At 40.0% G+C, this 12,805-nt stretch overlaps 1 protein-coding gene across 1 annotated transcript in view; it reads left to right on the forward strand.

The window, feature by feature from the left end:
* Positions 1–871: 871 nt before the first annotated feature.
* The window catches only part of GABBR2 (gamma-aminobutyric acid type B receptor subunit 2), a 286,480-nt gene continuing 274,546 nt past the window's right edge, over positions 872–12,805 (forward strand). The window contains exons 1-2 of the mRNA XM_026081157.1: positions 872–967; positions 5,551–5,721. Coding sequence (XP_025936942.1) covers positions 872–967; positions 5,551–5,721 — 267 coding nt within the window. The remainder of the gene's footprint in view (positions 968–5,550; positions 5,722–12,805) is intronic.

Consider the following 12,805-nt stretch of genomic DNA (forward strand, 5'->3'; position numbering starts at 1 on the left):
GGTGGAGAGGAACCTCATGAAGTTCAACAAAGGCAAGTGCAGGATTCTGCACCTAGGGAGGAATAATGCCAGTCACCAGTACAGGTTGGAGGTTGACCTGCTGGAAAGCAGCTCTGCAGAGAAGGACCTGGGAGTGCTGGTGGACAACAAGTTGACCATGAGCCAGCAATGCACTCTTGTGGCCAAGAAGGCCAATGGTATCCTGGGGTGCATTAGGAGGAGCATTGACAGCAGGTCGAAGGAGGTGATCCTTCCCCTCTACTCAGCCCTGGTGAGGCCACATCTGGAGTACTGTGTCCAGTTCTGGGCTCCCCAGTACAAGAGGGATGTGGCACTACTGGAGCAAGTCCAGCGAAGGGCYACAAAGATGATTAGGGGACTGGAGCATTTCTCTTATGAGGAAGGGCTGAGAGAGCTGGGCCTGTTTAGCCTGGAGAAGAGAAGACTGAGTGGGGATCTTATCAATGTATACAAATATCTTAAGGGAGGGTGTCAAGAGGATGGGGCCAGAGTCTTCTCGGTGGTGCCCAGCGACAGGACGCGAGGCAACGGGCACAAACTGAAACACAGGAAGTTCCATCTGAATATGAGGAAAAACTTCTTTACTGTGAGGGTGACAGGGCACTGGAATAGGTTGCCCAGAGAGATTGTGGAATCTCCTTCTCTGGAGATATTCAGAACCTGCCTGGACGTGATCCTGTGCAACRTGCTCTAGGTGACCCTGCTTGATCAGGGGGGTTGGACTAGATGATCTCCAGAGGTCCCTTCCAACCTCAGCCATTCTGTGATTCTGTGATTCTGTGAGGTGATTCAATAGGAAAGGCTCCTTGGATCACCTTTCAGATGGAAGGGGGTTACTGCCTACTGGGGTATGGAACTCCTTACTACCGTAAGGGGTATTGTACCATCCCAGTATGCGGGGGAAGAGCATATTGGGATGGTTCAAGACTTATTTAGGATGTTTAGGGTAAGGATCAGAGGTGAGGAAAGAGAGGAATCAAGGTGGTTGGGGAGGAGCAAGCATGGGAAAATAGAGGTGAGAGGGGATAAAAGCGGCCAGTCATGTGTAAACACGTTGCTGGTCAGTGCACTTGTCTGGTCATGCACTGTGCCTGATCAGTGCAGTCTGTCCTGTTTTCTCATTAAACTCCATTTCTAATCATTTTCCTGGGTGAAAAAGCTATTTTGTGTGCATGGAGGTCTAAGCGCAAGCAACTGGAGCGAGGACCACAAGTTGTAGGGCCCATGTGTCTGTGAGACCAGCAACTGGAGGGACCAAAGTGTATGCATATTGTGTGGATGTGTTTGTCAGCGTGTGATTGCTATCAAATATCAAGTCAGACTAGCTGGTGAGCAGGATAAGTGGCTTAAGAGTCAGGTATCAAAGCTGCTGTAAGTCTGGGCTGGGTACTGGAGASACCAGATGGTCTGAGAGTTGGCTGCTGGAGAGACCAGGAGGTCCAACACAGCTACCACAAGGTTTGTGTGTGGACTGAGAGACCCATTTGCATGTGCGTGTCTCTGTGTGTGAGGCAGCTGGAGACGAGGGGATACAAGGGCCAGCTGCTGGCTAGACTGAGCAACTAAGGACGTTGACTGGAGGGATTCACAGTGTGTGTGTGTGTGTGTGTGTGTGTGTGTGTGTGTGTGTGTATGTGTGTGTGTGTGTATGTGTATGTGTATGTGCAGGTCTGAGCATCAGCAGTTGCAGTGTGGCCAGACTGTCGCCTTAGGGGTTCATATGCCCAGGTAGCAGCAACTGGGGAGCCTAGGGGGTCCAGAGGCCAGTTGCTGGTTAGACTGAGTGTCTAAGTCCAGCTACTGGAAAGAACCATATTGTATATATTTGTACCTATTTCCCACTGACAGACATTCATCCTGATCAGCCAGAGGGAGTGGAACAAGGTAAGGCCATCGGTGCTGCCTGCATTTATCTGAGTGCTGTATTATTTGTGTTCACATGTATGGATAGCCATGCGTTTGTGCATTGTGTGCAGGTGTGTATGTGTGTCTATTGGGAATACGGGCTGAGCCTTGCTATGAGCTGGACCTGCCACATGCAGCTGCATCAGCCTCGCCTCTACCTGGCTACAGGATTCAGCAGTTCCTAACAAAGGTCGTTAGGAATTTCACAGAATAAATTCCTTGCCTCTATGTAGGTCAAGTACATTGGCAGCCTTTCTCATTTTGTGGTTTCTTTTTGTGGTACATCATAGCTATCCATCTGGTTTTTTTTACTGCAAGTTTTCAGTTTAATAAAGGGTGTAGGAACTATTTTCTGGGTTTTGGTGATTAGTGCACACATTTTCTGGACTGTTCTTCTTGCATCGTTTCCTTGCAATTGCTGAGGATTGGATTTAATAATCAAGGTCTAGTTTTGTATTGCAGTAGGCCAACTAGTCATATGCCACCAACTGAAAATACTGCTTTTTAAGTCAGTAGCTTCATTGCTCATCACTTGGAGCTTCCTCCTTCCAGAGCATAACCTCTGGAAAGAAATGGTGGGTCTCTCCTACTTTTGGTACTCATAAAAACAACATGCTCTTAGACTCTGCTGCTTTGTCAACACATATTAGCAGTAGATGACATACTCCTTCACTCCCACCAGAGTACAGATAACACTCCTGTCTGTACACAGCAGTATACCCCTTTTCCCTTTTCCCTTTCAACCTCAGCCATTCTGTGATTCTGTGATTCTGTGTGATTATGTATATTTTGCTGATATTGCCATATATTCATGCTCTATTACACACTTTTTCAGTAAGTCTACAGTGTGTCAATGTATTTTTTTATTAACATGATCTTTTCATTGCTTCTTTTTAAAACAGTGTGTGTTTTTTTCTTCTTCCTTTGACCTCTCTGTCTCTTTCAATGCTGAATATTATGTACTGGCGATTGTTGGGTTGAATTGATTGCATGGCCTCAAATACTTGTAGGGATGGTTTAACTTACCTTTTCTGAGAAAGAAAAAAAAATGGACTGGCATAACTATTTCAGGTTATTAATCCATATCTCATGAGTGCCTTATTAAAATTACAAAGTGATGCAGAATGAGACAAACCATGGATTATGTGGGGCTTGAAAGAAAGGCGTCTGGACATATCCTTCATTCTAAAGTTTTTCTGAGCATGAAGCTTTCCCATTTTATATTTTAATAAAACCTACCTTCACAAAGAAAATGAAAAGGACTGACTTTTTGTAATTCAGGTGTTGGTATTGTTACACATAAACCTGGATTCATCTCACCTCACTTTACATGGCTGAGCCATCTAAGTTATGAGTCTTCATCTTGTTTTAATCAGTGAAGAGCTGGAATGTTTGAATCACTCTAGAATTGTATGTTTCCCATCATTGTTTCTCAAGGGAATTAGAACAATTAGGATCCTAATTTAGGCACCTTTTTTTTAAGTCACTAAAATGTCTAAGGATGAATCTGGACCATCTTGCCTATATCACAGATCTTCCCTCTAAAGCCAGCTCATAGCTGTGGAGTAGCTCCACATTACTAAGGCATTCTGTACTTTTGATCAGAAAATGTATTGTTCTGTGTGTGAGTCTTAGTTAGGTAAACCTTGCATATTTTGCTTGTCACTACTGTGACTTCAGCCTTGCCCTTCATTTATTTACAGCAAAAGTCTTGAGGAGTTCTTTTTCTTAAGGATCAAATTGTATTCAATACAGAACCATAATGACTTGAAAAGCAAGTCCTTTGCCCCACCAGGCTGTGAGCTGCCAAGCTGCCGAGAGGCATTCCTCTTCATGCTGGATTTCTAAAGTAAATTTCCTCTCTTTTTCAGTCATAGATGGAGGTCCTTATTTCCACTTTCATTATGCAGTATATACACAATGTTCACCATTAGAGGACTAGACAGAAAAGTTGCCTCATAGGTATAACTAGGCATCTCTTCATTCTTTTTCCCTTAAAATTGGTTCTTCACAAACTCACAGCAGATTATTAAGTGTTATGAAGTGCAGAGTGAGCCAACTAACACTATTTTGGAAAATCAAGACTACAATATCACAGTATATCATAGTGTGCATGCTTCATAAAACCTAACAAAAAAGCCATCACTATATTAAAAAGATTTTACATTAGACTTACAGGGCAAAATAAAAAGTCTTAAAAATCCTCTCTAGTTGCTCACTGGTGAAGAAAAGAAATCTTTTCTTTCTGAATGCTAGACTGTAAGCTGGCTGGCTGTGCACATTTTCAGCTGTTTGGATTTCAGGTTCTATAGTTAGGAAAGTAAATTATATTCAGGCTTTGGAGGTTATAACAATGCAATATGTTCTTTTGGGGTCTAAAATCAGATATAGGATGAGTCCTATCTCTGCCAGGCTAAATCCAGATTTTATAAACATGAATAAATGTTTAGATCTGTTATTTTAAATTAGGCTTATCTATTGTGAAATTCAAAAGAAGGTTTCTTGCCCAATTATACTGAACATTTGACTGAAAAAAGTGTAAACTTAATATTATGGTTGGATGCACTTATATAAGTTTGAATTCACCTCCACTTTTTGACTCTTTATTAATTTTGAAGGATTTAACATAACTGTATTAGGGAGCTTATTTTTTCTACATTTAAACCAATTTGCATTAAATCAGTACTCTAAAAAACCCTCAGTAACCATGTATGGCAGACAAAAGGCTGAGAAGCACATTCATGGCATCCTTAAACATATTGCAGGAAATAACCAAAAGTATCTCAGGAATAGGAGCATTTTCGGAATGTGAATATGCAGGCACACCCTGCATAACACTTCCTGAAAATCATTCACAAAAACATGCTACCTTTAATTCAGACAGAAGAATTCAATGACGTTTTCTGATTTATTGTGTTCAAGGGTTTTGTCTTTTCTTTCATTACAAACACTCTTAACCCATGTACCAGTTTTGGTGTTTTCGCATGTGTAGAATTTGCCACAGGTCCCCTTTGACAACACAGACCACTGGGGGCTGCTCCAGTGAAGGAAACTGGGAGCCAAGTAAACTTCTGAGCTCCGATCTTGGCTGCCATAACCATTCCCTCTGTTTAAGGCACCTAAAGCTGTTCTATTACCTGAAGATTACTTGAAGAGGTGCTACAACTGTTCAGCCCCCACTTCAAAGAAATAAGAGTTTTGAGAATAGCCTCTTGAATCTATTCTCAGTTTTTATGAAGACAGTGTAGAGGGAAGTTGACAGGGAATTCATCATAGGGATTTATTCCCGTAGAGATTCTTGCCCTGGGCAATATGTAAGTGGGATGATCTCAAACAGAGGATTTTACACCATAAATTTTAATGATTCCCTGGTTTAACTTTGTAGCGGGTGGTTTGTAGAGCTAAGGTATTTAAAGAATCCCTCTAAAAATATTGCAGTCTTTTCTTTCTGGGAGTAAATCATTCTAGTAGGACTTCCAAATTGTATGATGATGAAAATTCTCCAGATGTCCACAATTTGTGGATTTTGCCTTGTTGCACTGAGAAGAACAAAATTTTTCTTCAGCTGGTTACTAGACGACTCATGATGACTTTCACTTCTTTGTTGTTGGTTTTTTTTTTCAGCTTTCATTTGCAGCTACAACCCCAGAGTTGGCAGATAAGAAAAAATATCCTTATTTCTTCCGGACAGTGCCATCTGATAATGCAGTGAATCCAGCAATTTTGAAGTTACTCAAATATTATCAGTGGAAGAGAGTAGGAACTTTAACCCAGGATGTACAAAGATTCTCTGAGGTAAGACTTGAATAATTTCCAGTATAAAAAGGGAGCTTCTAAATCAGACTTCCAAGGAGCCAGTTCCTCCATTAATAGCAATTCAGTAAAAAGAAACAGACCCACTGTTTCAGTTCTGCTTGGTTTTGTCTTACTAGGTCACATTTGTTGCATTCAGTAAACTTAATTCCCTTATTTGACTAGCTATGGTAAAAACTACTAATGCTTTGCCTTGACTGTATTTTTACACCAAGATAATTGCATCTAAGTACAAAGGTTACAAAAATCACTTTTTTTGTAGCAAGGGATCCTTTACACTTTTCACTTGCAGAAGTGTAWGATTTTGAAGGTGGCTTGTGTCCTGTCATTGGTTAAGATGAGAAATTAAATCTAATTTCATCTTTATCTTTCTTTCATGTTTTTATTATTTATTGTAGGCATCAGTCTGAACATTTCTTTATTGAGACAAAATCTGCTAAGTCTATGGCTGAAAAGTTGTATGGTGGAGGAGCTTACTGAGGTAGAAATGACTGCAGCCTCCAGGACTGATAAAAGCAATTATTGTGTACCCTCCAAAGCTCTGTGTTTCATCTTGAGCAACATTTTCGTCACAGAAATTGATAGAAAGTATGGAACAAGTGTCTTAAACATGCTGTTAACAACATAGGAGTAAAGAGAAAACATCCTATAAGTAATTACTCAGAGGAAGACAAAGGAAGGAGTTGGTCCGTTAAGTGACAGGGAGGCAGAACTAATATAGGATGCCAGTGAAAAAAATACTGTTTCATGGTTGTTATTTTTCTCCTTCCTCAGCATTCATTAAAAAAGGCTGACTAATCTGAAGACTAACATAATTAACATTAGTGAAGAGGGGTAAGAACAGGTTAGAGTCTGCTTAGATGAGTTAGATATTTTCAAATTCTCTGGCACTATTTATTCACTATGGAGTACTTAAGAAATCTAAGAATCTTCACTTACAGACTGAGAATTCAAGGATAACAAGTAGGATATTGCAGGGGGAGGGAAGAAGTCTCTGTGTCTGTCTTTCCAAAAAAGAAAACGAAGACCTAGGGAATTAGGGAGCAGTCACCTAAATTCAATTCCTGGAAAGATGCTTGAATGGATTATCTGTTTGGCATCATCCTGAAGATAACAACATGCTAAACAAAGGCCAAAATGGATTTGTCAAGAACAAATCAGGTAAAGCAATATAATTTCCTTCTATGACAAGATAACAGGTCTCTAGGAGATAGGGTAAGGATGAATGCAATGTTTTATGACTTATAAAAATATCAAAGACATTCCAAAAGAAAACTAGGGAAACTGATCTTGAGAAAGATTCTGTAAGATCAGCCTCTAACCAATATGCTTGCCACCAGTGTTAATAATAATTTCAAGAAGTGGTTATTGGTGGTTCATTGTCAAATGAGAAAGATGGGGTTCTATCAAGTGGTTTTCTGCTTCTGGTACTACTCTGTGTGGTCATAAGCAATCTAGATAACAAGACAGAGAAAGTGTTTATTAAATCTGCAGATGATGCCTACTTGGAAAAAGCTGCAAGCACTTTGCATAGAGCAGGATTAGGTTTCAAAATGATCTTGATAAGTAGAGAGAGGTTTTAAAATAAATAGTATATAAATGAATAAGTGCAAAATACTAGACTTAGATAATCAGCTCTATTAATGAATAATGACTATCTAGACAGTAGATCTCTGGAGAAAGATACAGGAAGCAATACAATGGATCATAAACTGGGTGAGAGCTAAGAATTCCAGGCTACTATAAAAAGTAGGAAAGAAGCAAATAGCTCCTATTTCCCCATCTCGTGTTGAAAATAGCTCTCATTTCCCCACTTCAGACAAAGTAAACTGTCATCTCGGCTTAGTGCTAGTTAGGTGCAAGTTAGAACACCATGTCTAGTTCGGACTTCAAGAAGGATATAGATGAGGGAAGTCTATGAAAAAGTTACGAAAATCTAGAAACGTATCTTATGAGAAAGACTGGAAGAACTGGATTAGCTCAGTGAGGTGTCTAAAAGAAAATATGGTAACAGTTTTCAAATACATAGAAGTAGCTTCAGAGAGAAAGGGAATAAGGAGTTTTCCATGCTTATGATGCATCATACAAAAATAACAGACAAACTGCAGCAAGGAAAATTCAGGTTACACATCAGGAATTTCTTTTTGGTAGTAAGAAAAACAGAACACTGGGATAGACTGGGTAGGTTGCTGAACCTCCATCATGAAGGTTCTTCAAGAAAAGCCTAAACAATCATGATATAGATATTCTCAGTCTTCCTCTGGGACAGAGGAATGAGCTAGGAGACATGCCAAGGCTTTTTCTTGTTTTTATTCTGACTCCATGACATGTCCAATTCCTCTCCCTTTCGTCCTCTGTTCACAAAGAAAATATTTTAAATCAGTTTTATCAATTACGCATATTAAAAGCTTTCTACAAGGTAAGTCACAGATTGCAATCATTCTACTTCAGCTAGTCATGTTTATCTTGATCACTTAACAAATGTTAAAACTGCAGCTTTCTAGGGTACACTAGAACACTGTACATGAATTCAAAGTCTTTCCATTCTTCTTGAAAGAGAAGTGACACCCTTCTGTGTCAGACTGCAACCTCAGTTGCAGTATGATTTATTAAAGCCTTCAGGTAATGAAAGATCCAATTAACTCTTCACTTGAATTCAGGTAACTTTGAGAGCATGTCGAGCCCCCAGTCTTTGAAATGATTAGGGCTTAACCCTTCCTTTTTCAGCTTCATGCAGTTTCCTTCATGTTCCAGTGCAGATAATGAAATTACAACAGGTTGTCAGGGAGCAGCAAGGGCCAGCTGCTTCCAAAGGGCTGGGGATTTGGGAGCCAAGGGCAGGGTAGGAGCTGTGCCACCCAGGGTTCAGTCCCGCTGTACCTGGGCGAGGTGAGCAGGGCAGACCCAGACATCATGTCCAGCTTCAACCAGGAGTCTAGATCGTTAGGTAAGTTCATGGTGATGAGGCAGGTCCAAGGTCAAGCTGGGAAGTCAGTCTGTAGGTCGGGGCCAGGTCGAGTGATTGCCAGGCAGGTCCGTGGTGACAAGAGAGGTCCAAGGTCAAGCGCAGAAATCAGTCTGCAGGTTGGGATCCAGATCCACCAGGTCCATGTCCAGGCAGGGGAACAGCTGTGGCTGAGCTGGAGACCAGAACTCCACCAACATAGCTCAGGCAGGGACTGGAGGCCCTGGGCTGAGCTTAAAAAGAGCTCCTGGGCACAGAGGCAGAGGGTGTGGATGGAGGCTTGAGGGCCCTTGGGGCCTATTAGTTCCTTTCGGACCCTGGCATAGGTCTGTATGTGCACTGTGAAACATCACTCTTTCCTCTAAAGGAACATCAGGCAAAAATGGCCTTCTAAGTATAGTCTAAACTATATTTATTTTCCTAACTTTTTTTGAAAGTGACAAAATACTTAGTTGAATAACATCTTAAACTTATATCTTTGGTGTAAAATCCCCCAAAGGCTGTGATTCTTCTTTTCTATGCTGAAAAACGTATTAAAWGTCATGAGGCAGGAAATAACTGAATAGCATTTCTGTTTACTCTCATATAAAACAAGCAGAAATTAATAGGGTCTTTGACAGGGCCTATGTACTAACTCAGGAGGTTTTACTTTCAGCAGCAATTTGTTCAGCAGTATGTAACTTCCTGCTCTCTCCTTATTTTTTTTATTTCTGGGAAAGAGTGTATCAGTTTGACAAATCTTGTTTTCTTCTTTTATCTAGAACACTGCATATCTGTCTGAATTTCCTCCAGTTGCCCTTCCACCTAAACACATGGAGGGACAGAGATTGCCTCCTTGTTCCTGTTATGTAGGAAAGAGAAGACTTCACATCCCTTTAGTTTAGTCATCAGGAACTCGAATTGCCTCTCATCAGCAGCTATCTAGCTCCAGGTTCTGTGGCTGATGTTATTTCCCAATCACTCTATTTTTCTTTAGTTTGATCACTGTCTCCTCTCTCTTTGCGATTTTTACTATGATCTTATATCATGAAGAATGAAGTTCGCCTAACTTGTCCACACGCTGTCAACTGACTCTGAAAGTCATAAAGCTGTTTGTTGTCTTATCTTCTTTTGTAATGAGGGAGTTGTCTCAAATGCTTAGATTTTTCAGTCTAACTCTAACTTATCTCTGGAGGTCAAAATTACAGAGCATCTCTTTCTTCTGTTACAACTGTTTCCTTTGGAAATCCTTCCTGCAGAGACCTTGCTTTATCACCCTCAATTCTTTTTACTTAGTGGAAAAACTCCTCTTTCATATAAACAAGTGTTTCATCTTTCTTATTTACCAGGTCAGATAGTTAGACAAGAGATAAGCAGAGAGAAAGGAGAATTTTATGCAGCATGTTCTCAGTTCTTGAAGTACATAGGCAATGTCTGTATATCTCATACCACTGGCATGACATGAGGCTCCATTGGTCAGATCCTAAGGGCCATGTCTCTTCAAGTGACTCGAGTTTTATGGTTGTCAACAACAAAGACTCTCAGTGTTCTCTGTAAGTTCTTCATGTCTGTTTGCACAACCGCAAGTGCCTCTTCCACTGGAATAATATCTAAGTTGTGTAAGTACACTTGGTATAAGAGTATTAAACAAGGTTCATCAATTCTGTTACTTAACTAGGGCAAGTTCATACCCATCGTGCTTCTGTGTCCTAGATTTTTTAGATTGCTGCCCTGTTCTCATCCACTGGGAGAAGTTTCTGTTTCAAAAGTTAGTAATTCTATTGCAAAGGTTTATAAATGAGGTTACAAAATATTTTCAGGGTTTTTGGCTTTAAGTGTTTGCTATGGCATAGAATCATAGAAAAATTTAGGTTTGAAGGGACCTCAGGAGGTTGCCTGGTCCAACCCCCTGTTCAGGGCAAGGCTAGCTTTAACGTTTATCACCCCTGAGGAAATAAAGCTGTTGCACACACAATTCTGAGAAAAGTCTTGCCTGTGTCCTGGTTCCAGTTCTCAGGTGAGCTTCCAGGTGACTGGAAATTTTGCAGCATTTGGTGCTTCCAATTTGGCTGCTGTCTAGCACTACCTATTAGAGATCATATTTTGAATTAGGCGAAGGCTGGAGCRATATTCCTGTGGTCTGTGTTTGCTCTATTTCATGTTTGGTGTTAGGAGTCATGAGAAGGACTTATCTATCAGTAACTCAAAAGTGTTAGGAGCTACAGTACTGGAGAAGCTGTACAGGCTTCAGAATACAGCTGCAAAAACAGTTAGAAATGTTCTTATGTACTGGTTTTCCGATACTGCTGTATTTGTTAGTCAGTAATTCCAGTTTATCTTGCTAACTTCCTTAAGTATTTTGCTCTTTTTTCATGCATATTGCCCATTTTACTGATATACATTTTTTGGTTCATAGCATGTTTCAAACTGAAAGTTGGCACTTGATTGCAGTGGTTACGCTAAGACGGACTCTTGCTTCCTTGCTTTGTGAGAGGACATTTCTAGAAATTCATCAATTACTTCTTTTGGCCCTTTGTCATGTTAAAGCGCAGCAAAAATGAATTTTATCTTCCTATTTGCTAGGGTATTTATGGTATTACCAAATTTTTTTATTTTAATATATATTTTCCTCCCACTGAGTATCATGTTTGGGATTGTTATTAAAAAAAGTTAAATTCTGATTTTCTCAAGTGACTCTTTGTTTTTCTGTACTTCTTAATAGTCATCTCTTTATACAATTTTTCTGCTTCTTCCTGGAAATACTGAGAACTCCTAATGCAATTTAATCAGTGTAGGTGGCATTTCAAAAAGAGGAAAGAAATGAGGAGTGCTCAGTAAGCTAATGAAATAAATTAACAATATGAAAAATAAAAGAAGATTTCTTCTTGTGACTGTGTCACCATCATCGCTGACCTTAATGACCTAAAGTACCTTAGTGCCAAAAACTCAAAACAAAAATCCCTTGTAAGTGGACAAAATTAACATTCTTAAGATTTCTAAAGGTTGTTCTGCATTTTGTGCAGTGACATCTGCTTCAAGGATCAGTGGGTCTTCAGGTCCGTTTTACCTAAACTGAAAGCATTTAACACCTATAAATAAAGTTATTGTACACTTGCTCACTCCCTACAGAGTCTGTAAACTAGGATCTGAGTAAGTGGTCAGTTCTGATAAGAATCTGTTGAAAAAGTAGTTACTGTGAGAGACTTACTGAGGGGTTGAGAGGGATTAGGCAGGGAAAAGAGATATCAGGTGATCTTTCAAATTTTAACCACGAACCGAGCTTGAGACACCATTTTTTTTCTGTATAAATGGCAGTATGTATAAACTGCAGTTTTCAAGGTTTGATTGCACTGTTTGACTTCTCAGGCTTGGCTTATGGGGAAAGGCAGATGAGCAGACACTTCTAGTCTCCATCACAGTTGCCAAGAGGTTTTAGGGCAGCAAGAGAAAACCTTTTTCTCCAAGAAACATGGAAGCGTCAAATTCACCAGACACCAGCAATGTTGAAACTGGAAGTTCCAGACAGTACTCCATGATTTCATCCTAGAAGGGTCCCTGTGCCTTCAGCATCAAGAGTAGGAGAAAGTAGAAAAGCAAACAAAATATAAGAGAGATGAGACACAGAAGGCGGTCAAAGAAAAATATGGAGAAAAGGCATTGAAGGAAGAGAGTGAGAGCAGGAAAACTGAGACATTATAAATGTCAGTGTTTAACCATTAGAACTTCTCCAAACTTTCTCTCCCCAATGTTTCTTATTTTTTCAAGCTGCCATGTCTTCCTCTTCTATTCATACTTTTTTTTCTTTTGTGCTTTAATTCTTTCTTTCTACAAAAGCCTTTCAGATCTCTTTTACTGGTTCAGATTTTTGTCTACAAAGAAAACTACAAGATATCTGCTTGCCATGTGTTTCCTTTCACGGTTCCACCCAGAAATTTCTCCCAACTCCATGTGCTCGGATGCTTTCAGGGAAGGACCCATCTCCCCCTAACACAGACTACAATAATCAGAACAAGATAAATAAGAAGCTGCTGCCCACTCAGGTTTCTGACAGAATATTCACTGATATTTATATAGCAAACTGGATATAAGTTGTTAGAACTTCTTTGGAATACAAATATCCTG

This window comes from Apteryx rowi, unplaced genomic scaffold (assembly GCF_003343035.1).
Source record: "Apteryx rowi isolate R43461 unplaced genomic scaffold, aptRow1 scaffold_539, whole genome shotgun sequence".
Taxonomy (NCBI): domain Eukaryota; kingdom Metazoa; phylum Chordata; class Aves; order Apterygiformes; family Apterygidae; genus Apteryx; species Apteryx rowi.